Source organism: Myodes glareolus, chromosome 21, assembly GCF_982192425.1.
Source record: "Myodes glareolus chromosome 21, mMyoGla1.1, whole genome shotgun sequence".
In the NCBI taxonomy this organism is placed as follows: Eukaryota; Metazoa; Chordata; class Mammalia; order Rodentia; family Cricetidae; genus Myodes; species Myodes glareolus.
Genome location: NC_142046.1, coordinates 58,133,030 through 58,160,933, shown reverse-complemented (window position 1 = coordinate 58,160,933; position 27,904 = coordinate 58,133,030). Strand labels below are relative to the sequence as shown.

At 43.2% G+C, this 27,904-nt stretch overlaps 1 protein-coding gene across 7 annotated transcripts in view; it reads left to right on the top strand.

The window, feature by feature from the left end:
• The window catches only part of Znf385b (zinc finger protein 385B), a 394,076-nt gene that overhangs the window by 303,278 nt on the left and 62,894 nt on the right, over window positions 1-27,904 (top strand). For 5 of the 7 annotated variants that reach the window (XM_085680921.2, XM_048425958.3, XM_048425960.3 and 2 more), the window contains 2 exons: window positions 13,599-13,637; window positions 18,643-18,753. In XM_085680921.2, coding sequence (XP_085537047.1) covers window positions 13,599-13,637; window positions 18,643-18,753 — 150 coding nt within the window. The remainder of the gene's footprint in view (window positions 1-13,598; window positions 13,638-18,642; window positions 18,754-27,904) is intronic. The other 2 variants (XM_085680926.2, XM_085680922.2) reach the window with 1 other exon arrangement.

The window sequence follows — 27,904 nt, the reverse complement described above, 5'->3', positions numbered from 1 at the left end:
TTCAGTTTCTTCTCCTCACCTGAATCCCTGTTTTAGCTTCTCATTCACAGCCATTCTCTGGGTATTTGGGGCTGTACTCATTGCGCTGAACAGGGGTTAACTTGACAAACAAGTCACAAGTTGCTCCCTGACGGGAATTTACTGAGAAATCATGAAGATTCTGCTAAGATTTTGATCGTCCTTATGAGGGAAGGACCCCAAGGCCTGCGGGGTCGAGGAAGAGACCTCTGCAGTTCCACCAGGCTGTGTCCCCTATGCCCCTTTCATTATCCCAGGCTCAGCCTCACGGGCTCTGGGCTGAGTCTTCAGTGCTAGGGTTTCAAGGATTATGTGTACTTGGAGGGTTCACTGAGCTTTTCTGGCAAAGCAGGCCCTCAGCCTTGGCACCTCCCCAGGTCAGCATTTTTCAAGAGTGGAGTCACCTTGAAAAGGGTGTCTACATCAGGCCATCTTCCTTAAAAAACTCACCTTATATCAACTGACATGCTCAGTGTATTAATTCTGTAATTAGGAAAAGAAGAAACCTTTAGCCTTGTTCCTTTCTTTAAAAAAAGTCACAGTTTTATTAATTTGAGAATTTTATACCATGTATTTTGATCATATTTGCTCCTATTTCTCCCCTTAGCTCCTCCCTTACCCGTCCATTCTCCACTCCTTATCCCTCTAAGTTTGTGTCTGGCTTGTTTGTTTTTGTTTTGTTTTAAATAACCATCAATTCCAATGTGTGCTGTTCATATAAATTCAGGAGGTGGGGCTATCCACTGGAGTATGGATAAAGTACCAGGAGCCACACCCTTGGAGAAAATTGATTCTTTCTCCCCTAGAAGCCGTCAACGGCCTGTATCACTTCAACTGGGGGCGGGCCTTCCTAAATCCCCTCCCCTTTGATGCTAGCGTGCTGATGATTGGCTTGATCTTATGCTAGTCATTTTCAGACAACCACAGCAGCTCTGAGCTCATAGTTCAGAAGGCACTGGTTCACTCTTGTCTTCCGACCCCGGCTCTTCAGTCTTCTGCCCTCTCTTCTGCATGATTCCTCGGACTTGTGGCAGGCAGGAGGGTGGGAGGAGGGGAGACAGTTTGATGTGAATGTCCCATTTGTGGCTGATCCCTTAGAGACACTTGTTCCCAGTTGTGAGCCTTAACTACTGTCCACTGCATGAGGACTTCTCTATTGAAGTCTGAGAAGTGCACCCATGGATGGGTGGAGAGATACCATTTTAGAAACAGTTGGATACTATGTCCATTTAGCAGAATAATAGTGGTTGGTTCACCCCTGGGGCAGTGAGTTCCCAACCATAAGTGCTTGGCCAGATTTACAGTATCAGGCATGTGTTTCCTCCTGTGGGGCACGCCTTAAATTGTATTTGAAAGTGGTCAGCTACCTCCATAAAACAGCCTGATTTTAGCTTGCCTCAGTCACCCAGGTCTTTGGGTCCCTATAATAAAGTGGGAAAGCTCAATAAGAAAGTAGGGAAATATTAATACATAAAATATTCTCCGCAGCCCAGGAGAGGGATTTCTAAGTCAGAGGCTCCGTGATTGGTGGGGTGGCACCCGAAAAGGCTGAGAGCTCATCCAGTAACATAGTGTTTGGTTTTTGTTTTTCTTCCCCTGACTTTTCTGCCTTGTAGATTCTTGCGCTCAGAATTAAGCATTGCGGTCTCTTTGCAGGTGAGCAGCACCCTGAGGAATATTCCAGTCTCTTTGCTTTTATGGCTGCATCGAGGGTGCTAAAGATGAATTGGAGTTGCTACTTAGCAATCTGTGAAGTTAAAACACATCTGCAAGCCTAGTAGGAATCCTGGAAAAAGAGTCTTCCCCAAATCGAGCTTTCGCTTTAGCTTTTTTTTACAACTTCCTTTTTGTGTTTGGATTCTTGAAATAAAATGATACATAGCTTAAGTCGTATGAATGATACCTTGTTTCCCTGGGACTCTGAATCACGGGGCGTTGGCATGTTTTGAAGATATGTGACAATTAATTGTTTTAATGTGCTCATACATGAAATAGGCTACCTGTGTCATTGTGGGGCACTCTGGGGCTCGGGAGGTTGAAGGGCATAACCCAGTATCCTTGTTTCTTCTAGTAGAGGGGCCTAGCGCTGGAAAGAGTGAGATAAGCAAGGACTGGCCTCCATTTTCACCTCACGGGGACCAAAGTGTGCTCACTTCTCACAGCTTGTTCACGTGGGGCATAGCTCTAAGTGCCTAACAAGTTCTCCCAAAGCCAAGCTGAGAATCCCCCCCCCCCCCCCGCACACTGCACACGCTGTATGGGGAAGACAGACTTGTCTCTTCAGTCTCAACGTGCTCCCTTGTAAGCACAGTTCCTAGAGCCTGCTGAAGGTCTGCGATGCAGCAGCACTGAGTAGATCTCCCCCACTGGCCTGCGACAAAGGAAGCGCTCCCCTGGCTGAAAACATGTTCGCTTCTCGCTTCCTTGTTTCTCACGCATGAACACCAAGCTCCTGTCACATCTAAGATGGGTCTTTGTCACTGCGGTACAGTCAAACTCACAAACTCTCCTTTCCCAAAAGGAACGGGAGCTATCAGTCACGGAAATGATAAACCCTCGCTGCTGTCAGGCAGGAAGCTGTAAAGCAGTTCCCCTCTGAAGCAGGAGGTGTCCTTTCTCAGCATAATCCATCATGGATTCATCAGATTCCACCTCTTGCAGAAGCCATCAGGAGCATCCTCTTTAATCTGAGGAGTGACTGCATGTGGCTGGCTCCAAGAAGGCATGACCCTAGGTTCTGCTGGCCACGAAGGCAGGGTCCAGGTGGGAGCCGGAAGGGAGAGGATCCTGCTGTTTTCCAAGCAGACTGTGAGATTGATATTGAGGTCACTTTGTGTCATCTTTCTCCATCTTAAAACAGGGCATGATGGTGCCTTCCTCGTCAAATCATTATATAATGAATGTTTGCGTTGATTCTATTCAAAGAGAACTGAGCATGATTGAATATTTAGGAAACTTCTAACGTTTATTAAATCTGGGTTTCCTTTTGGGAGGAAGAGACTGTTGTGAAACACCACAACTCTTTTTAATTATTTAAAATAATTTTACATATTAGATGTTTACAAAAGGACTCAACATAGCAAGGCACTGTACTTACAAATAAATAGTAATTTATATCAACATTTCAGTCCCTTTGATCCCTTTCTAACTGTAGTAAGTAGTGTTCATCACTGGGACTGGCTTTGTGCATTAGAGTAACCCTAGTTAACACAGATACCCAGGTTATGCCTGTGGCCAAGAACTTGGGTTTATAAAACGGATGCTCCAGTTTAAAATATCTGTACTTGGTTGGTTTGAAAGAAAATGGCCCTCAAAGAGAGTGGCACTCTTAGGAGTTGTGGCTTTGCTGGAGTAGGTGTGGGAAGTGTGCCACTGTGAAGGAGGACTGCGAGTTTTTTTACACGCTCCAGTCATGTGTAAAACGTATCTCAGTTCACTTCCTGTTACCTGGGCAAGATGTAGAACGCTCGACTACCTCACCAGCACCATGTCTGCCTGCACGCTGCCATGTCCCGCCGTGATGATAATGGACTGAACGTCTGAACTGTAAGCCACCCAACTAAATGTTTTTCTTTCTAAGCATTGCCAGGGTCATGGTGTCTTATCACAGCAGTAGACCCCTAATAAGACACCTGGTTCTCTGTGTGGTCAGTTTGTTCCACCTGGATGAGGTGATTGGCAGGCCGTACTTACAGATCAGAATCACCTGACCTCCTCCCCGCACTGAAGATGGCCACAGCTGAATTCAGGGACGGCTTGGTAGAGCTCTATTCAGTGGAGGTTGGGGATGAAAAATATATATATACAACTAATTTGCTTGGACTCTGTTTGTCTTTAAAGTTTCTCGGAAAGCTCTTGGGAAGCTGAAAGCTGTTTTCTGTGAGACTTTGTCATGATGACTCAAAGATGCCGGAGTCTACATTATTCATTAGGGAAACCACAGCTAGGCCACTGGCCACTTAGGAAGTGATTTAACTCAGTTCTAAGAGTCAGTGTACCAAGTTCTCTTGTGCGTCCTGCTACTGAATGTTTGCTTCTCAGGGTCCCTCAGCATTTTGCTTTTGACTCACACATCTCCCACTATTCCCCTTCCCCACACACCTTTTCCCCTGAATCTCAAATCACGTCACCCAAAATCTGAGTAATTTCAACTTACTGGGTTCCCTCCTGGCTGTTGTATAGACAACTTTTAGGGTAGATACATATGCAAGACAATTATTTTTTTCTCAGAATAAAAATGTCGGCTTAAATCAAATTTTACTCAGGAGCATTTGATCATAGATGTATCAGTAGAAAAAATACTAAGTCTTTAGACTTTGTAAGTTTAAACTGATGTATTTTTAAAATCAGTTATTTTAAAAAAAAAAGCACGTTTTAGAAAGGCAGAATGTACCACACACCAGACCAGGCCCAGTGCAATCAGACCTGCATTGTCTTCGGCAAGCTGCAGGCTCCCTGGCCTGGCCCCTAGAATGGATGAGTGGCTTCTGGGACCCCGGATGTGGAGCTCTTTGAAGCCGCACGTCTGGGGAGCAGCCCTTTTGTTACGGTGCCAGTGTAATATCAGAATTTCCTGGGAGTGGGTCATCACAGGGAATTATCAGCAATTCATAGACTTTCCTTTCTGCACTCACTTCAGCCTCAAGGGTAATCACAAAAGATTATAGTCTCCATTTCAGCCTTCACATCTCCGAAATATTCTTCTCCGCTGAGAGCGTGATTGATTCCCACAGGACAGCTTTTAACCCTAGCTTTAGAAGGGCTGGTCGGACCAAAGTCTTTTGATGACTGCCAATCATTGAGATTGTGGATGATTCCGGCAGATAGTTGGTGACTCCCGACTAATTATACAAAGCATTTTAGACAACATGACTTGTACTATCAGGTAGAGGTATTTGTCCAGTTTTAATGAAAATGTTGGGCATGATGGGAGAGGCATAATGGTCAATAAAAATTTCAGATGAATGTCATGAAAATTGAAGGACAAGCATCCTGATAGGACTGATTTCAGAAAATGAAAAATAATAATAATAATTTAGAACTATTCCCGAACATCTTCCTACTGCATGGACATATTGTGAATAGCTTTTTGCTCAAATGATAAAGTCTTGGGGTTTTTGTTTGTTTTACCAGCTGTGTAGCTCAGGCTAGCCTTGAACTCATGGCATTCATCTTTTCTCTACCACCTAAGTGTTGGGATTACAGGCATGTGTCACCATGCACCATCTGAAACCATACATCTTTCAAGTGTTGCTGAGAGACATTTGGTGTGTTTCCTGACAAAGCACGATGTTGTTTATGTAGGTTTCTCGTGGTTTCTTTCTTCGTTGTTGTTCATGTGTAACGTGTACCATGTGTGTGCGTCCATTCACGCACATGTCAAAGCCAGGGGTAGACACTGGATATGTTTGAGACAGAGTCTCAAACTGAACCTGGTGCTTATCAATTTGCTAGACTAGCTAGCCAGCAAGCTCCGGAGACCTCCCTGCCTGCCTCTACTCCAGAGCCGTGGTTACAGGCGAACGGCACCAGAGTCGTGCCTGCCTGCCCTACTCCGGAGCCATGATTACAGGCATATGATACCATGCACAACTATTTTTTATTGGTCCTGGGGATCTGAGCTCACAGCAGGCACTGTATTCGCCAAGCTGTGGTCCAGCCCCTCTCTGTTTCTCGATTAGGAACTGTTGGTGCCGTATCTGTGTAAGCAAACCAGATGGATTTTTTTAGTTGGCTGACTTTGTTTCCCTGCCTGCACTTTCCATACTTCGTGGTCGCTCTATTTAGAAAGAAGGTTTTGTGTATCTGGAGTAAGTTTGGATGGTGAATTTTCTTCTCCTGGAAACTGCCATTTCCTTACTAATGTAAAGGAAAGAAAACGAAGACGGTTCTGCTTAAAACTACTTTTGGATTGAACTCCTTGCCTCTTTGCATTCCTGTAAAATAGTTTCAAGTCAAATGAACAAATGTTAAATGTCAAGCCGTACAATTAACAGAGCCTTATTCAATAAAGCAATTATCACTGTTGCAAGCAGAGGGAGGCGTTTTAGCATGCCTCTGTACTTCCCCTTACAACTGTGATGGATTTTTATAACACAAATGGAAAAACAAACCTGAGCCAGAAACGTTTTCTACTGGGAAGAGCTGACAAATGCAGGCATGTACAATCACACACAGGGACACTAGGAACAGGAAGGCGTAGTATAATAAAAACTGCTTTTGACAGATAGCCCATGGCCGTAGAACCACTCAGGCACTATTTGACAATTAAAATCCTAAAATGTCGAGTTTGACAAGAGGAGCCCGCAAGGAGCAAGAGAACACTCAGATCTGAGAGTCTGGGCCTCCTTTGTTCCCTGTCAGAGGAAGGGGTAGACGACATCAGAGTTCACTCGCAGGATGCTCCAGCCACACTGGCTTCCGGGTGAACTGCTGTTAATTTGAGTATGACGTGTCCTCCACAGGCTTGAGTGTTGAATGCTTGGTCTTCGGCTGGTGACACTGTTTCAAGGGGTTCCTGAAACTTTAGAAAGCACAGGGCCTTGTTGAAGGGCACAGGGAAGATGCCATCAAAGGTCAGCCCTGGTTTCTAGTCTCTTCCCCTCCTCTGCTTCCTGCCGTCTGCATAGCCATGTAATGCTTGGCGCATGGTTAGATTAACATTTTGTTTTTGTTGTTTACCAAGATTCAAGTGTAAGGCTACAGTGTATCTTATTTGTAGACCACGTGCCTAGCTATGGCTCTAGCCTCAATCCGGAAAAATTAGATGAATAGAAACGAAAAATTTAACTGACCATCTTAGGTCTGACAACGATAGTTCTGTCTTAGTTAAAGAGGCTTCCACAGATCACTAAATTTCTCAAAATTTCTCCTCTTTTTCAAGTAAAGAAGCTTATATAAAATCATACTGATTTGCCGGGTCTGAGCTACCTGTTCCAACTAGAATTTCATTTTCAGTGTGTGATTGTACTGGGTTTCCAGTTAAGATCCTTTTTAGATGTGTGACTTCTATATTTCAAAGCAGAATTAAGCAAAGGAGCATTCTGGGTGTGGTGGCTCATGCCTTCAGCCCCACCTGTGCATTTTCCAGGCAGAGGCAGCACATCCCCGAGTTCAAGGCCAGTCACACCTGCACAGCAAGTTCCAGCCTAGACAAACCAACAGTCGCATGGATAGTCCTGGAGATTGTACCACCACACAGGGCGTGGCCCAGGAAATCCACGCCTGGTCTGCAGACTGCAACACTCCAGATGCATTGCATGCAGCCTCCTGCATCTCAGCGCAATCCCAGAGAGAGAGTGAGCAACGAGCTATCATCAGGGGTATTCAGGGGGAACTGTTCCTGCTTTGCGGAGCTAAGAGTCTATCAAGCAGGCCCACGTTCCTGCCTTTATCTAGAGCAGTTTCCTTTTTGTCGTCTTCTCTGTTTCTAATGTGCATCACGGACCTGATTCCTCCAGCACTGTGCTGTATGTGTTGAGTTCTTGAGCAGCATTCCAACTTGCTTAGGCAAAGCAGTTTTGAAAGGATGCCATTTCCTATGCTTTGCTGGTCCTGCGGCGTATTGATTCTTAAATCAGGGAAGATCACCTCCCTCGTCTCTCTGAAAGCTCTTGTAGTGTTTTCTTAGCCTTTTACAGAAAGCCAGTCAACCTATCCTCATTTACAGGAACTTGGTGATCTCACACCAGTCATCCTTAAAACCGTTTGTTGGTGTCAGACGTAGAATCAGGTGACATACATGCAAGCCCCCCAAAATACTGAAGAAATAATAATAATAATAATAATAAATACTGAAGAATTTTATTTTTAAAATACTATTTCTCAGACTTATGTTGGTGATGGTATAAGTCACAAAACAGTCCCACACCAGTTCAGAATTATGAATAATAAAGGGGTTATTTATTTAAGGGGAAAACTTACAGATCGCCATCCTAGATAACAGTCCTCTGTGTGAACAGGAACAGAGTCTAGCAGCTGGAAGCACGTGGGCACACATTTACAGCTGCTTTTACAGTATAAGAGACCACACCCAAGCAGGCCGATGTCTTAAAGGCTATTGGCTGAAGGAGCAGAATGTGCTCCCACAACATGTTGGGGTGCTGAAGTGTCTGCTATGGAAATTTAATGGATGTCTTTGGGAGTTGTTTTTTTGGAGGCCTGGTGAGATGGCTCAGTGAGTAGGAAAGAAGGCTTGTTGTGTAAAGACAAAGGCCTGAGGGATCTCTGACTCCCTGTACCCACATAAAGAACCAGGAGTGGCCAATGGTGTGCCTGAGACCCCAGCATCGGGAGTGGTCAACCAGACTAGTGACAGATAACTGAGCTCCCGATTCAGTGAGAGACTTGTCTCAGGAGAATAGGGGGGTGATGGGAGATCAGGACACCTGATGTTTTTCTGCACACACACGTGCACAGACATGCAAATACCAGATGCACACACGTGCACAGACATGCATACACCACACACACACATACAGACACGCACACACCACACACACACAAACACGTGTACAGACATGGATATACTGCACGCGCACAGACATGCACACACCACACACACGTACAGACATACACACCACACACACACACACACATATGTATATAGACATGCATACACCACACACACATGTGCAGACATTCACACACACACCAGTTTTGAAGATTATCTTCTATCTGGCCTATCTTCCAAACATTAGGATAGTTCTTTTCTTCAAATGTGTTACAGAACAATCATTCTCCTAACCTGCCCTCAAATGAAAAGATTCCTTAGCCTGAGTTCCTGCAATGATATATATTATCTTGTTTTATTTCACCCCAAGGAGACCTGATACTAAGCAACGCAGGAGACAGTCTATTTATTTTGCATTCTCTTGGTGAAGCCAATCCCTGTTGTTATTACTCTGCACAGCAAACTGTAACAACTTCATGGGTATTTATACTTGTGCTACCCAGGTCATAGTCAACCGTGGATTTTTTAAAATGCTAATATATTTTACTGAGAAAAATAAAACAATACTTTGAAGGAAGTGACTTCCCTGGGGATAAGAAAATATTAATCTTACTTCCCACCATTTCCCATCTTGTACGGAGCTGTTAAATTTTGTAATAGAGGTAAATTCTCATTCATTTCTTCACTGGTCCCAAATAAAAGTTTCGTCTCTTTTACAAATACTTTAGTTTTTCTCATGTCTTTCAACAGCCTAGGTAGTAATATGGTAGGAAGTATAGTTACAGTATCTTTGAAGGTGAACACAAATCTATCAATTCTGTGTTTATAATTTGACCAGAAATTATTTTAATTATTGGGACAGTAAGAATAAAATGAAACCATCCTTGGAATGTATCCTGATTGGAAAAAAAAAATACATTCTTTCCTAATGATTTTAGTTGCGTCTTAACATTTTCTTGTTTAAGAATGGAAGCAAAGAACAGCAGAAGTTCCCTGAGCCATGGCTCAGCTTATTTCCCTGAGAGGGGCAGTTGCAGTATGGGTCGAATTTAGTCTGTGTTTTCTAATTCATCGAATCAACCAGTCAGACCTCTGCATGCATGTTATTATACTGAGTTGGGACTCCTATGCCTCAGAACCTCTTTAGTTTGTCCATCTAACTCTCCGATAGGATCATCACTCTCCAAGATCGTGCTGGGTACACGTGTAAGCAGCACTGTGCCCACAAAGGACTAAGGTGACCGTCTCTTTGTTTACACTGAGCTCTGTGAGCTCTCACTGGTGTAGCATTTCAAATGACACAGCAGCGTAAGTGCACCTTTGAGTCATTTCTCTTGATCCTGGGTAGCATGGGAAATCACCAGGCACGTGGTGATTATATATGTAGTTACAATGTTTGCTACATACAAGGATCTACTGTCAGAGTCCAGACATCCCATGTCAGTAAGAGAGACACACTAGCCTTATGGCATCTCCCAGTAACAAAATAACAACAAAACTACCTACCAGAAGGAATGGGCTTTAAAGATTTTTTTTTTTTTCTACTCAGAACAGTTTAAAAATAGTCTGTCAAGCCGGGCATGCTAGCTAACACCTATAATCCAGGACATGGGAGGTCAAGGTCAGGGGGATTGCCGTGAGTTTATGGCTAATCCGGGCTGCATACTGAGTTCCAGAGTAGCCTGAGCTATAGTGTGAGGCAGGCACTGCTTAAAAATAAATAAATGCAAATGGGGGAAAAGAGGGAGAGACAGAAGAGAGAACACTAAAATGACTCCTAATGACATTGGTGTGTGTGTGTGCGTGTGCACGTGCGCGCGTGTGTGTGTGCGCGTGTGCGTGTGTTTGCGCACGCGCGCACGCGTGTGTGTGTGTGTGTGTGTGTGTGTGTGTGTGTGTGTGTGTGTGTGCATGTGTCGGGAGTGGGGTATATACACACACTCACATCAGGACCTTGTTCAGCCATCATCAGAGAAGCTTCCTCTGGCAGCAGATGGGAATGCATACAGAGACCCACAGCCAGACATTACGGAAACAGTGAGAGGCCATGGAACCTCCGCCCTAAAAGGGATGTCTCTATCAGATCCCTCCCTTCAGGGCTCAGGGAACCCGGCAGAAGAAAAGGTGGAAAGAGTGTAAGAGCCAGAGGGGATGGAGGACACCCAGAAAACAAGGCTCTCTAAATCAACAAGATGGAAGCTCATAGGCATTCCCAGAGACTGAGGTAGCATGCACAGGCCTGCATCAGGTCATATATGTTACAGCTTCCAGTTTAGTGTTTTAGTGTGTAAAAAAGTGGGTATCTGGTTTCTGTGACTTCTCTTTTCCATCTTTTAGTCTTGTCACCTCCAGTATGGTTTTGTTTTATCTTACTATGTTTTACTTTATTATTTTTTTTTAAAAAAATAAACCCTTTAATCCTAGGACTCCTAACACCTAAAAACAGATTAGTTTAAGAATAGTCTGTGTGTTCCTTTTGATCCTGCAAAATGAGATTCTAGAATAATGTCCAGAATATGCAGACCGACTGTCTTTACTAAATGTTTCTTCAAACTGGATGAGGAATATGTTTTTTCCTTCCTCCAAGCCATCCCCTTTGTCGAGGGAATAAACGGGGTACTTGTTGGCTCTCAGAGCCCCTCAGAGCGGAGTGTGAGAGCAGGCAAGCTTTCTCCTCCACAGTCTCACACAGGTATATGATGAATTGTAGTCACTTATGGCCATTACCCTCTCCCAGCCTCTCCTCTCTCCCCCGAAACACTTCTTCCCGAGCAGGCCTCTTTGTTCTTTCCTATCTCTGCTTTTGAAGTAACTTTAGAGAGATATTGCTCTCCCGTAACTCAGCTGTCACTTTTAAGTATGTCATTTCATGAATATTTCTGTCATTTCGTGAATATTTGAAGTGTGACGGGACACTTTTGTCATCTGCCCCTGTAAGTCTGATTTTGAGAAAGAAAGGGTTGGAGAAGAATATTCTTTGTGTACTACAGTAATTTGATAATGTCACAATTAAAAAGCTGATGCTTGGGCAAACTTCCAGAACGTCCTAAACCGCAGAGTTTAGTAACTGCAGTCCTCTTTGCGGTGGTAAAGGAAGGTAGCTGTGGATGACCACACTCCGCCCCCACCATGCACCCCCTACCTCCGATGACCTGAAATCTCTTAAGCATTTTCAGAGTGTTTTGTTTACGTTCTGTTCACACAGCTACAATTTGTGTATGTATTGGGAACATTCCACGTTTTATAAGGCTTTCAAGAAGGCACTCAGTTGGAATGGGGGTCATATCAAGAGCAGACAGAATCAAAAAGAGAAAAGCCCGGGCACTTCTCCAAGGCACTTGTAAGGGCAGCTGCCTTCCGGATTCTAGAAGCTCCAGACTCATCCTGTGCCAGGTGATACAGGGCCCCGCCGTTCTCTGCAGTGTTGGTCAGTGTGGAGAGAGAGCCATGCCTAAGCTTGAAGCCTGAGTCCAGGACCTAACCCAAAGGGTGAATGAAGAGCAATCGACTTTATAGGAGCCTGGGATTCTTCTGTACAGGGGACTCTTCAGTGAGGATGCGCGAGCTAACCCCTCCACATGCCCTAGCCCAAAGGAAGGCTCCGAGAAGCGAAACTGCCCTTTTGATGTTTATTAGCGACAGTGCACATCTAGAGAACGGAATTCCAAAGACCCTTGCAGGATAACACCGATGTCACACGCTGAGAGAAGGCTCTTGTTTTTGGATACCTGAAGTGTGAAAAGTCCGGAAAAGGGAGATAGAGCCCCGTTGGTTGTTGTACAGGAAACAAACCCTTTGTTTGTTTGTTTCCCATGCCTTCTTATTTTGCTTACTAGTGACTTTCAGCCTCCAGTTTCAGTTAATTAGTTTGTAGCGTTGCACATTTCTGCTTTAAAACTATGTCCCTCTCATGGTTGACTCGTGTCCGCATGCAGATCGGAACACCGTCTGAGCCATAATAGCACTCCAGAGGTGTTTATTGGATGGATGACTTTTAAATATAAAAATATACATAGATCGATCAAAATCCTGGCTTCTAATTCTGTTTCAGAGTAGTGGACTTAATGGACTGTGTAGGTAATCTGTGCTTACCAAATGGTTTTAAGGACATTGGTATAAGTAGATGAACTTAAAAGTGAAATTACCTTAAGAACAGAATGGATAAAAAGAAAGTCCTCTATAATTCTTGAATGATATTACTACTTCCTAGGGTAGCACCTCGGCTATTCCTAGTCCCAGCCTTCCTCCATAGCTAAACTGTTTAAAGACATGGGATGCAGCTTCAGTTTCTGCCTCTTAAGAGGTCTTGGGATGGGCGAACAAACTCATGATGCTATTGAAGTCCCAGCTAGAAAATCATCTAACGTCTAAAATGTAATCCAGCGCCTGGTCCCACAGCGCCGGAGACTCCATCTATCTCCATGGAAGGCAGCCAGAGCCACTTTTCTGTGCCTGAATTTCTCCACAGACACCCGTTCTCATGTGATGGTTCACCCCGTACAGCTGCAAGTCACTTGGGAAAGTAATGGTCTTAGAAAACACATATATTTGTGCAGGCTTGTGGCTCGTGTGATCTTGAAGAGGATATCAAAAGGATGTTTGTTCTCATTTCGATGGTGAAAATGTAGCAGATGGGTGATCGGGCCAGCTTTATCAGTTCATCTTAGAGCATTGCAATAGTCAATATTCCACCCATCCACAGCCTCCGGCCGCCTCTTCGGTTCCTGCTGCCAGCCACTGCCCCCTCTTCCGTTTTTATTATCTACCATTTAATTGCACCGATAGGCTTTGCTTTTCATTTCTGTGTGGTTTTCACTGGAAGGGATGCGAATCCCCCCCACCCCCTTGCTGCTGTAGTTAGAGCTTCTCAGGCTTCTCCACCTCCGAGAACCAGAAGTGGGTTTCTAAATCCTGTAAATACGTGTGAATTTGCGGGAGTCGGAAGTGGGCTTCTAAATCCTGTAAATACGTGCGGATTTGCAGGAACCGGAAGTGGGCTTCTAAGTTCTATAAATACATGTGAATTTGCGGGAACCGGAAGTGGGTTGCTAAGTCATGTAAATACATGTGAATTTGCACGTTCTTCTCAAAGCACCAGGTGATTACTTCTAACTTTTACTTTTTTTAGAAAAGAAGAGGCTTATTTGGGACCAATAAATTCTGCCAGGTAAGGGATTCTGGAAGCTGGAGCTGTATGGCAGGGATTTATTATTTTTCCTTGTATAAGCTTTCTTATTATTATTTCCCAGCAAATCATAATTATCCCTCTCCGTAGACTTTTTGCGTAAACAGAAATAGCATGAGCTAAATTGATATAACTAAGTAACAAGCATTGGGCCATTTAAAACTTACATCTTAGACTTAATAAATTGTTGAAATTAACTCATGTTTAACAATTCAATGTCTATGAACTGCCAATTAAATCTTTGAAAATATTGCTTTGGTGTATAATTGAAGTTCTTCTAATAATTTACCTTAACATTCTATATATGAAATTATTATGTACATATGCATTTTTTCATTTGGTAAATTTAACTTGACATTTTTAGGGTTTATGAGAATGTCTTTATTAACCTAGGATCCATTATTCATTCTGGAGATCGCTGAATGAATAAAGAGTTGGCACTGTTGTGTGTCTCCTGGGGAGGTAGGAAAGATCGTCTGTTCGGCCCAGTTGCTGAGGACGGACTCTGTGCAAGTCTATTGTCCCCGTTCTGCCCATAAATGTATCGGGGTTATTCGCAGGGGTGTGCACACCTCAAAGGTAGTCAGAAAGTCTTATGGGCAACATACAGGCATCGATGCTACTGAGGAGTCCTGCCCAGGGCATGCACAACTCATGTAAACCGCACTACTGAGAAGCCCCCTGGGCAGTTTGCAAGCAACTTCATGACCAAAGCGGTCCTCACCATCCATTGCTTACCTATGTAACCTCAGGGTATGGAGGGGGAGACCGCATAAAGTACATGAAGGCTCCTGAACCCATAAGTCCCATGAGCCTCGTAGGCGCTCCCTCCCTCCAGTGAGGACCTCTGCTGCTCGGATTCAATGTGGTGATGACCGATGACTGCGTTCAACCCAACTCCACCACTGCCGTTGATCTGCCCACAGATCTTATTATGGCTACAGAGAATGACCATCCACGACAAAAAAAAAAAAGGCAATTAATTAATAGTAATTCCTTTTATCTAACTTTTAGAACATTGCAGAAAGATATAAAACAAACTTCAGAATATTACCATTTTCTACTTTTTTAAAAATATGAAACCTCTTTGTATGAAAGTGCAAATCCGAAACTCACGCATATGGTTCAGATATTGCAGGGCAGTGTCAGAACCCAGCACTCATTTCAAGGGATCATGTGACCAAAATAGAAAAGAAAATACAACCTAAAAAGAGTGACTTCATTCTAAATCACAGTCTCAGAGGTTCTTGCCAACAGTCTGTGGCTCTGTTTGTTCTGGGCCTATGATGAGGCAGAAGGAACATTGTGATGTTGGGATGGTGTGTGTGGTTGGCAGAAGCTACCCCTCTCACCAGGGATAGGAAACAGGGTGGGAGGGAGGGACTGGGGGCCAGGTATACCCTTCAGCAGCTGGTGCCCAGTAGTCTGCCTCTTCCAGGGAGGCCTGACCTCTCCCAACCTCCACCATCTGTCTCCCTAACACCACCCATGAAAGATGGAACACCAAGCCCACGTGAGACATATTACGTTCAAGTCATAGGAGGAGAGACTTTGGGTTCCATTCCTTTATGGCAGGGTTGGTGTGGTGACCTGAGCAGCTGCCATCCTGATGGGCAGAGGGGACAGTAGAGGCTTGTACTGCGGGGTTTCCTCCTCCTTGCCCTCTAGCTCCTCCCTGGTCCTCCAGCCTATTGAGTAGTGCCACTCACAATAGGATGGGTTGCGTGTCCCGCCCCACATCGTCTCCCAGCTCCCTCTGTCTCCACCCCCATCCCTGGCTTAGTTGATCCTCTCTGGAAGTGGACTCACAGATATACCGAGAGAGGTGTACTTGTCTCAATCCACACTGACACTCAGGATCTGCCATCAAAATAAACATTTATGGAAAAGATAAAAGGGATTTAGACAAGAAGAAAACATGGATATTTTCTGAAAATCTGTGTAAGGAAATTGATCATTTTTAGTAGGAAATAGAGTACTTACTTCTAATACTCATTTATTTTTTTTTTACTAGAAAAACTTTCCTTTTGTAGTTCTTGCGTACTTTATACATTAAAGTAAATGACTGATCAACCCCGGTGAATATAGTAGTATGTATATAATATACTCTTTCTGTTAGATACGTTCCTATAGTTGATGAGCTTATTAGCCAGCCCCTTCTTTTTTTTTAATTATTTATTTTACATCCCAACCACAGTTCCCCTCCCTCCTCTCCTCCCAGTCTCTCCCCTCCACTTCCCCTCTGTACCCCGCAATCCACTCCTCAGTTTCTATTCAGAAAAGGGCAGGTCTCCCATGGACATCAGCAAAACATGGCATATCAAGTTGCCTTAAGACTAGGAACCTCCGCTTGCATTAAAGCTGGGCAAGGCAACCCAATGAGGAGTAGGTGCTCAAAAGCTTGCCCTGCTCCCACTGTTCCCAAGAAGACCAAGCAACACAATAAAGTATCCTTTTAAATGAGAGACAGCAGAGGTACGTTTTTGATTCGGCTAGCTGCGTGTCGTTCAAATGAAGGCAGCAAGTCAGGAAACAAGGACGCCATTCAGGCTGCTGTCCTAACTGAATGGACTTTGTGGGGGAATCTCTGATCTTACACACTAATCTGGTGCCAGTGTCTTGCAGGGACCTCCTTAATGTGCTTTGGAAAGCAGGTGGCTGGGAACTTGTCTGCCTCTATATTTGGAGTGTTCAGCCTTGACTTACACTTAGGGATGGAAAATAGGAAGCAATGTTTTCAGTCTGGTGTGGTACAGATGTCAGATTTGAGCACAGTACAGTTATATTGGGAATTCTTTGAAAAAGAATTTAGGGGAAACAGTTCTATTCAGGGATTGAGCTGAATCCACCCCTAATTACCTTGGTTTGATAAAAATTTTAAACTAGGATATTTTAGGTTCTATGTATGTGCCTCTTTGCTGTACCATAGGTAAAACCGGGAGAAATGTATTTATTTTAAGCAATGGAAGTTTTTAATTTAAAGATTAATTTTCAGTATACTTTTGAATGAGTGATAGGAAAAGTGTACATTCTAGCTATGGTTCAGTGAATAAAATTGTTTATGCTTTGAGATATGCTTGTTATAAAGGTAAAGTAATAGTGCAGGATACAGTAAAGATGAGTTAAGTGACAGTCATGAGCTGGCGTTTGGCAGATGGCCATCCATTTTGGTCCTTGATATTCTGTACATCACCCGATGGGAAGTATTTTACAGCGGCTAAGAATAAAAACTCATGATAACAGACTCTTCTGTCAACTTCAAAAATTTGGGGATTTTTTAAAAATACTGCCAGTTAGGTTAGTCTATGTATTGGTTGTTTAGGCCTAATACAACTCGATATGCTGCTATATTCCTAGGAGCCATCAGAAAGTATTTCGATAGACACATCTACAAAGAAAATAAACACCCAAGTTTTCTTTCCTGACTTTTTGGGATTTTCTTTTCGCACTGGTAGGTTTTTTTTTTTTTGTTTGTTTAACTTAATTCTGTGTTGTCCAATCCTTATGCGATAAAATTCAAGGACTGTCGAGTTAAGACTGTGGTGACGCTTGCCTAGCATCCACGAGGCTTTAGGTTGGGATGTGAGACCCTCTCTGCCGCTCCAGAAAATGTGCATTCAAACCATCACCAACCATCACCCCTGTGTTCATAGTGGCCGTTCCTTTACTTCTCCTCTCCCAACTCTTAAACTTGTACCAAAAGGAGGCTGATTCTAATAACTTCACATTTTTTATTTTTGGAGACTCATACATGAATTCACTGTATTTTCCCAGTTTCTGCCTCCCCCCCCCCCCCAGTGTCCCCAGTGCTCCGCACCCCCCTCAGGTGAATTCTCTCCTCTTCTCTGCTTCCCGTTGTGTTTCACGGACGTCTCAGGACTCCTGTTGCTGTGACAGAGAGAGCAACGGCTCGGCACTCTTTCTCGCTGCGCGTCAGTTATCCTCAGTGCTAATTTTATACTTTCTTGATTTATAAGCATGATCAGGGATGGGATCATTTCTTCTCGCTCAAATGTCATCGACTAATCCCCTGTGAAACTCGGAGCCTGGGAGATTTCCTTGGTGGTGGTGTCAGCTGACCCGTGCTCGTTCACGACACACCTGTTGAGTGATTCATCGCTCGCCGCCTGCATTGTTTCGGGAGCTGCCGGTTGTCTGATGTTAATGCTGGAGATTAATTTCTGGGGTCCATGGGAGAATCATCACGGTCTCTTTTTATCTACTCCACGTCTATTTAGAATTGTTTCTGTAAGGGTGAGGGCTCGACACAGTGCATTTTCCTGTGGCTGAATACTTTCATTACCGTACGTTTTCCCTAATATGTATGTTTTATATGGAAGCCAAAAGGAATCGTAGGCTATTAATCAAAACCTTGCTTGATCAATATTTAAACAAGGACTGCATATTAACCAATCTGATACATGCATCTGAGTGTTCATTTGTAATATACTTTCCAGGACAGTGAATTTCAATCCATAGGACATGAAAGCTAATAAATTATTTTAAAATAAAGATACACACTTTCTCTTCTGTAATAAGAGCCTGACATTTACAACTTTGCCATAAATCAAAACTGAAGAAGTTAAATATATCTGTAGTGACTGTCACCGAGATCATTCGAGAACCATGCTGAGCATTATCGCTTCCTACAAGGAAAACATTAACAACTTAATTTTAACCCTAACACGTGAATCTTTGGTTTTCTGTAGTGTGACTCTTTAAAATGTCCCATGCCTCCTTTCATTGACAGCAGGTTGCTAGGGGAGTGGTGACTCTCTTGTGGTCTTTGGTTTGTTTGGCTTTCATTTTTATCCTTAATTCCTGGAGACAGCCTTACTGGAGAGTGAGATTCTTTGATAGCCTCATTGGGAAACTAAGAGTTAAAACCTTAAGGAGGAATCGTGCCCCTCTTCTGTTCTTGCAGTGCTGTCTCTGTCTTTCCTTTGAAGATGATTTTGACCCTTTGTTTTTAATCATTGCTCCTCAGATGGACCCTGTGCAGAAGGCCGTCATCAACCACACGTTTGGAGTCTCCATTCCCCCGAAGAAGAAACAAGTTATTTCTTGTAATGTCTGTCAGCTGCGCTTTAACTCGGACGTGAGTATCACTTTTTTATTGCTCTCTGAAGTGTGTTGATTGTGCCCGTGCTGATTGGCCTTAAGATGTCCACCTCTTCACATGTGCCTGCTCTGTGGCCGCTCATCACCGGTTCCTCCTGATGATCCACTGGCTCCAGGGTGTCCAGTTTCCAAGTGACTTAGATTTGGTGCTTCAAATCTGAACAGTAGGTCAAGTAATTGGTCATAAAAGTTAGGACATTCTCTTGTTTTATATTGGATCCCATTGATTCTATTTGCTTGTCAAAAATATTTGAAAATTAGAAATTATGAAAAAAATGAGGGAATGCTAAAGAAGACCACTGAGTTTTGACAAGAACTATCACATTTCATGCATGTGTTCAATCTTACTAAATAGCCAAAGACTAATGTTGTTATACAAATTATGTTTCCATTTCATATAAATATGGGAAAAATTTTCTATAACTAGCCAACATAGGCATTCTGCTGAAAAGAGGTACCAAGGGAAGGGTAAATTCTAAGTCAGTTTTTAAATGTATAAAAAATAAATAACAGTAGAAATCTGGTAATATTCAACTACCAGACAAAACCAGTTTCCAAGATGGATAAAGAAAATGCCATACATTTACACAATGGAGTACTACACAGCTGTAAAAAAATAATGACATCTTGAAATTTTCATGAAAGTGGATGGACCTAGAAAAAAACATAGTGAGTGAGGTAACCTAGACCCAGAAAGACAGCTATAATATAGCTCACTCATAAGTGGCTTTTAGACATAAAGCAAAGAAAAAAAAACAACCTACAATTCACAACCCCAGAGAACCTAGACAACAAAGAGAACCCTAAGAGGACATCCATGGATCTACATAGGAAGGTGAAAAAGACAAAATCTCCTGAGTAAACTGGGAATGTGGTGGTCACATTAGAGGGTTGAAGAGGAGGGAAAGGAAGGAGGGAAGTAGAGAAAAAAAGCATAGCTCAATAAAAAAAAGTGAAAAAAAATGTACCAGTTTCCAGTGCAGATGGGATCTGAAGACTGTATCTTAGATGTGGGATTTCCCAAGTTTCGGGATTCAAATAGCCATTTTGCAAAGAGCATACCACAGATTTAATGTGTTTTTAGAAATACAAAAATAACAAGGCATCCTTCTTCATGTATACCACGATGTGACATTTTCATAGTTCTACACAGTAAACACAATTAAATTGCCCTGACTAAGTTGATCATGGTCTAAACAATTATATTTAATGTGATTTCAACTAAAGACTGGTGACTGGTACCTCATAAAATTCCATTCTGAAGAATTTAAATGTACTGACATAAACAGAGAAACATAGGATGTCGATTCATTCGACACTTCAGTATTATTGAGATCTCAATTCCCTCAGGTTGTAAAGAGAGCAGGGTGAATACCCAGACTCCCCAAACCCTCTCTTTTTGTTAAAAATCACCCATGAAGATGTATACTTCCCGATTTTAGTACTTACTACAAAACCCACAGCTATCAAGGTACTTAAAAAAATCAATCTGCCTTGGGGCTGGAGCGATGACTCAGCCGTGAAAAATACTAACTACTTTTGCAGAGCACTTGGGTTCCATTCCCAGCACCATCCATAACTCCATTTTCCGGGGAACCAGCACCCTCTTCTGGTCTCCATGGTACAGCACACTCTAGTGCACTGGCATCCATGCAGGTGAAACACGCACACACATAAGGATAAATACATCCTCTTTAAAATATTATCCATTTGATCTCCTCAAGCCTGACTTGTCGTTCCCAATTACTATCAACACTTTGTACTTTTTATGTAACCTTCCGGAGTTGGCTTATGGAGCTGTATCTAAATGTGAGTGTGTTTTTCTTTCTCTTATGTATAGAGTAGCAAGCTTTTCTCTGCCTTTGATTGGTGGTTTGTTCATTCATTTGTTTGATGTTTATGCACCACACATGCATCATGTTCATGTGTATTTGTATACATGTATATGTGCAGGCATGCACATGTGTGACCAAGAGTGTGAAGGTCAGAAGTTGATGTCAGGTGTTTTTCTCAGTCTCTCTCCCCCTTGTTTTCTTGTGATAAAGTCTCTCACTAAACCTGGAGCTCATCTTTTCAGCTTGACTGTCTGGTCAGTGAGCTCCAGAGATCTGATTCTCTGTCCCCAGCAGACTGCTGCCACGCTTGGCTTTTGCATGGCTGCTCAGATTCTCGTGTTCGCATGGCAGGCACTTTACTCATTAAGCCATCTTGCCACCTCCTGCCTTGTCTTTCTCACAGCACAGTGTTTCACTGAAAAGCATTTCTGTCCATGTAGAGCACTCCTTGACCTTCTTATTTGCAAACGTGCTAGACAAAGATGCTAATGTCCTAAGATCCTAGATCCTCATAATATGTTACCTTATATCACAAAGGGGATTAAAGGCAGTAATCGCCCGTCTCTAAAACAGAAAGAATGGCCATCACTGTGTCTTGTGCCCATGTGTCTGGTGTATACAAGGCTTCTTAAAAAGGGAAGAGGAAGGCAAAAGAAGCAGTTATTAATGATTCATCGATTGCCCATTGACGACTTTGAAGTTAAAGGAATGTGCCAAAAGCTAAGGAGTGTGCGCAGGTCTACAAGTCAGTCTTACTAATACCTTCGTTTTAGCCCAGAGAGATACACATCACATTTCTGGTACCCAACTAGGCAATAACAAATTTGTGTTGCTTTTAGCTCATGATCATTTCCTGTGAAAGCAGTAGTAGCACACTAGTCTCTGTGTGTGTGCCCCATAGTCTGTTTACTTAGTACCCATTAGCATTTGTGTGTGCGTGCCCTATTGTGTGTTTACTTAGTACCCGTTAGCATTTTTGTGTGCATTCCCCATACTCTATTTACTTAGTACCCATTAGTATTTTTGTGTGCATTCCCCATACTCTGTTTACTTAGTACCTGTTAGCATTTGTGTGCCCATGTCCCATGGTTGTTGGTTCAGTGCCTTCTAAGTGACCATGTAGGTTGTCTCCCATTTAGGAGTATTGTATATATTTTCATAGTCAATACACAACAGAACCAGGATATAAATCTGGGCATCTTGCCTCTAAATCTGCAGGTGCACCTACAATACTATTTCCAGTAAGTTGACTTTTGTCTAAGGATTAATTGAACCCCTTCTGGAAGATGGTAGGACATTCCAAAGAGGTAGCTTTTACCAGCAAGGGCTATGTGATTGCCTGGGATCTGTCCTTAACACAGGAAAACAGAGCATGTTGCAGTCTTCCCCTGTGTTCTCAATTTCATGTACAACACTGCATTCAGAGTCTTCGAGGGCCAGGCATGATAACACACACCTTTAGTTCCACTCTCAAGAGGAAGAGGTAGAGGCATGCAGATCTCTGAGGGTTTAAGGCCAGCCTGGTCTACACGTGAGTTTCAGGACAAACAAGCTATATATAGACCCTGTCTCAAAAAAAAAGTTCTTGAACTTGAATTTAAGTTCTGGTTCTGAACCTGGAAAATAACACCAACACTGTTGACCTTAGTTTTATGATGGGAAAATGGACTGTTCCAGCTCTATGGTTAAAAATAATCCCCACAGTATCACCATCAGCAGAACAGAACATAAACACATCTGTCATACAGATAGGGCAGCTAAGACCCCAGAATTATGCTTCCTATTGTGTCATGGAAGCCAGGTGTGGTGATACACCCCTGCAGTGTCAGAACACGGGAGAGTCAGCAGTTGACGGCCATTCTTGTCTACAGGGCAGGTGTGAGGCCTGGACAACACAAGACCCTGTTTGCAAAACCAAAATAGAAAAAAAAAAAAAAAGCAGAACCAAAAACGAATCTGTCCCATGGGTGCTTTGAGGGGAGGTGTGAAGTGTGAGAAGTTTCCCTCTGTAGTTAAGAATGTCTCACACTTTTGATCTGGGCTCACCATCATCCAGTTTTTCTAAGTGTAAACAACACAGGTAAGGACAGCTGCAATGTGTTAACAGATGACCACCAACTTCCTGACACTACCCAGGAGCCCTGTGGAGAAGAAAGGAAAAAAAAACGAGATTTCTGAGTCATGCTTGCTTTCTGGGCAATAAAACTGTAAAATCTGGATGGCAAATGGAGAAATGTGACATATATGTGTTCCCAGTGTTTAGCAATGGTGCTATAATCTGCATAACCGAGCTCTCTAACTGAGCATTTTTTATTGGGAAGGGAGTTTATTATTTTATAATTACCCTATTTACATTTTAATGCAAGAATTAAGAAGATGCTCATCCTTATTTCCTTTAATAACATTTCTAAATCAGCCCGAGACTGAATTGGCTTTACTCTTCAGTGTAGAAAGTATGTTTATGAAAGATTTGGAAGGCAAATTTGCACAGTAAACAGACTGTTCTGCATGGCTCCCTGTAACACACATAAAACACACCAGGGTAGACCTTGTGCAGTGAAACCCAGAGCGACCTAGTTTAAGTATTCTGCAGCCTGCTTTGTCCAGCTTTTACCATCTCAATAGAGCGCCACTGTTGGAAAGCTAAAAGCTACAGCTTTATTTACACAATGAAGCCTTATGTAAATGAGCAAGCATTAATCACAAACATTTCCCAAGTGAACCTTTACAAATTGACACCATTAACTTTGCCAGGGGCAGGCCAGGCACTGCCGTCCAGGAATAATACACTTTCCAGAAGAGTCCTGGACCTTTGCGCAAATACGTGCAGATGCCAGTTCCTGCTTTCTTCTTCATCATCTTCCTAACCCAGGGTAAACCAAATGAGGCTGTCATGAGCCCCCATGTTCCTTCGTCCATTGATAAATGAGTGCACACTGTTGGATGATCATAAATTGATGAGCCTGAGTAGGAATCTATGCCTCTCTAGAGACGAGCCCTGGCAGGAGAAGGAGCTAGTGTACACTTCACAAATAATACCTTGAGGCAAACATGCTTCTCCTTTTTGGCAATGTTGGAAGTTGGGAGATCACAAATAGTTTCTAATTTGCATATTAATTTCAGTTCCCTGGAGACTAGCAGTAGAAGGATCAAGGAAAAACAAGTGGAGTTTTACATAAGAGAAGAGCTGGGCAACGTGGTGTTAAGTGTTTAGAAACACAGATGCCATCATCATCCGCAGTTCACTGTAAACGACCTTCATCTCACCTGCATCCCCATGCTTCGTCATCCCCATGCATCATCATCCCCATGCATCATCATCCCATGCATCATCATCCCATGCATCATCATCCCCATGCATCATCATCCCTGTGCATTGTCATCCCCATGCATCATCATCCCCATGCATCATCATCCCCGTGCATCGTCATCCCCGTGCATCGTCATCCCCATGCATCATCATCCCTGTGCATTGTCATCCCCGTGCATCGTCATCCCCATGCATCGTCATCCCCATGCATCATCATCCCAATCAACATCATCACCGTGCATCATCATCCTCTCACCGCAGTTCACTATAAACGACCTTCATCTCACCTGCAGTCCCAGGCTTCGTAAGGAAACAGAAACAAGAGCACAGTGATCTGACCAAACATTTTCGACGCTAGCTCGGGAACAGACCCCGAAGTGTTGGAATGCATCATTAAAGCTACAAACTATAAAGCATGCGATAGTATCCCTGATGCTAATGCCGCTGCTTTCATTACTAGCATGGGGCTAAACTTGCAAAATTCACAGTGTTATGAATCCCACCATAGACCACATTCTCTTCATTTTGTCTTACTTTAAGGCATTTGTAGATTGGTGAGTTTTGTGACAGCGTCCTGTCTGGGTTATGGTTTAGCTGGTGTCTCTGGATTTCAGCCTTCTGTCCTTCTTACTGTGCTTTGTGCCTTCCTATCTGGGGATATAAAGAGATGACCTCATCCCATTTCATTGATTGACCCAGAATATTATGGACGGGCAGGAAAGTAAAGGTTGCTTCGAAGAGAAAATGACAGGGTGACCAACCATTTGTGTGAACATTTTTTAGGGTGACCTCACTCTTATTCTTGACTATAAACCTCTGAAAATTTTGAAAATCGCAGTCATTCAGAGACCAGCAGCAATTCCCAGGACTGCAGTTAGCAGGCAATTGGTACTTCTGCGAGCCCTGGCACCCTCATTGTACACCTGTGTCATCTTTCTGCAGCCTTTTCGCCCGGATTGTCCTCTCTGGCCTTTCTGCCTGTTCCCACCTCCCTGCTCTGTTCTAAGTCTCATTCTGACCTCCTGATTTCTTTAGCAGTTAAAAAATCTCACAGTGCAAATTCTCCCACCTTTTTGTAAACAAACTTCATCCACCATGTGACATTTAAGAAGCCTTTCCACTGTGTCTGCTAGAGGCGCTGGCATTCTCTCCAGCCCACTAAGCAGCATCCTCTGCAGCCATGAGGTTGGCTATCATGCCACAACTTTGGGTCCCACGCAGATTTTCTTCCCACACGCTGTTTGTGGACTCCCCGGTGCTTAGCCACCAGACCTGACTGTCCCTCTCTGCCAGCTGCCCTGTGACACCAAGTCCCAGCAGCAGCTGCCCTTCCTAGGAAATCATCACCCAAGAACCTGGAACCTTGTAAGGTGTTGCCTTAGGAAACGTCCCTTTCCGCAGAACTAGCGCAGGAAGTCAGCTGCAAGGATTTTCTGAAACTTCGGCACCATTTAGTAGTCCAGGGAACTCTAGATTTGCTGATGACTTCCTTGAACTATCTTTTATCTCTAAAATATGTCGTTCCTTGTTCTTCCCTGTGTTCTCTTCCAAGCCTTTCCATTTCTACTTCCTTCATTTTCCACGTAACCTTTTTCTTATCCTTAGTGCTTCTTCCTTTTCCTCTTTTCTCCCTCCCGACACGATAGAGTAGCAAATGCACTGCTTCCCCTGTCTTTCTTCAACACTGGTAATGTTTTTATTAAGCCTTTTTCCCCCTTAACCAGACTCTTTGCTTTCATTTCAGAAAATTCATCTTCTACTATTTGACTCTCCCCAGCATAAGGTCGCTGTCACATGAATCCAGCCAACTTCTATACATGATTTAAGGCGGACTGGTGCCTACCTCAAAAATATGCATCTAACCACTGTCAACCACCTATGCACATCTACTCTATTGTTCTTGAAATATCTTGGGATAGGTAGCTACTTCTCTAGGTTTTCATTTATATAATTTCATAATAATTTTATAAATAATAATAATATGATTATTAAATATATAAAATATAATGTAAATATAAAACCTTCTACACTTACAAGTATGGTTCCGACACTCCTCCCCCCTCAAAAGTCTTGTATGTATCTGTACTGAAAACACAGACCATTTTCCTTGACTTTCTTCCCGAAACAGTATAGCATAAGAACTGTTACATAGCACTTATATTTTAATGGTTTTATTGATACTCTAGAGGTGATTGAAAAGAATACAGGCAGTTATATGCAAATGCCATGTCATCCTACATAAGAAACTTCAGCAATCACAGATCTGGGCACTCAGGAAGCTTCTGGAACCAATCCCTCACGAACACGAGGAACATTCGTGGATAAGTTGTACGTGTTTGAGAGCGCTGCTGCCTGGTCTATTAGATTTTTGCACGTGCTAACATGGTTTAGTTAGTTTAGTCCTAGTGAAAAAACAAACATCAAAAAGAGTCGTGAACGTTGCCCCTCGCTGAAGCGTGAGGCTATGGTGGGTTGGAGAAGGTTGGACTTGAGCTGAACTCTGCAGCGGATAATTAAATACAGAGCTGCCCCAGGGACAGTGCGCGTATTGCTGATCCAGGAACTTCCATGCTTAGTGTAAAATTTACATCTACTATTAAGCCATACGAATTATTAGAAAAATTAATATTGTAAGTTTGAAACCCCCCAACCAGTTCTGTCGAGAACAAAGGTGTGGTGCCGAAAATAGAAGGAGTCGATAGGTTCCAATGAAAACCTGCAAAGTGATAGCCGGCTTTTGTCAAACATTTTACATTTTTTCCCATAAATAAGACTATTTATATTGATCCTTAGGTTTGGAGGGTAGCGAAGCAGATAGGAGGTAATTAAAAGCATAAATCTCCAGAGCCTGAGAAGGTAATTCTCTGTTTCTCAGACAGAGCTGACAGAATGATCAACAATTTTTGCTCCCACATGACAGAAATATAGCGTGATTACACGGAACAGGGACACGGGGTGCTAAAAGTTTCCTCCAATGGCTACCATTAAACAAGCTCTTAAAAGTTCAGTCAGCTTTTCGAGGCACATAGTAGTTACTCATTAAATTCTTTCAAACATTCCTTCCACGGTAGCGCTGTACAGTAATGCTCAGTCCTCAGCATTTCCTTCTATTTTAAGTAGATATGTGGAGTGTGTAGGATTGACTTTAGGCTCACGGGTGCTACAGGACTGGGGACATGGCTTTCTCTGGTAAAGTACCTGTCACACAGGCGGAGGACCGGAGTTTGACACCTGTCAGTCAGTGACCTCAGTGCCGGGTCCTGGGGCAGGTAGATGCCTGGAGCTCATTGGTCATCAGCTTAGCTGAAACATGGTTCGAGTTCAGTGAGTGACCCTGTCTCTAAACAAACAAACAAACAAGATGAAGATCAGTGGAGCAGGATCATACATGATGACCTCTGCTCCATTCGTGTGCAGCTCATGCATAACTGCAAACATGAACACAGGAGTAAGTGCACAACACACACACACACACACACACACACACACCCTCTAAATTTACCACCAGGAACAAGAAAAGACTAGGTTAGAAAGACCAGTTTTGTTTTGTTTTGTTTTTTGAAGTGAGCATAACAAGTTAGAGAGACTGATCAGGTCCTAGATTGCGCTGGCGAGGAGATCTCATGGTGTATATGACTCAGCAGTTTTTTGACTCTTCTTTAGACACAGAGATGCCCCGCGTGGCATGGAGCGCTAGCTCTCATTTGTTTCTAGCCGTGGGCGGCATGGTATGGTGAGCCTAAGTGGATGGTGTCCGATATGTAAATGTGGACGTTAGACTGAGAGCGCCAACACCCAGCCAAGGTCCATTCTTGAGAGAAAACCACCATTATGTCTAACTCAGCTAGCGTTGGTCCATCTCCAGCACGTGGTTGGCTGACCAGGTGTTAGCTACAGTGCTGAAGAACGCTAGCGGTACTTAACTTCTCGGTTCTAAAACTCTCCTGCTAAGAACCCTTCTAATACAAAGCTTTCTCTTTCCA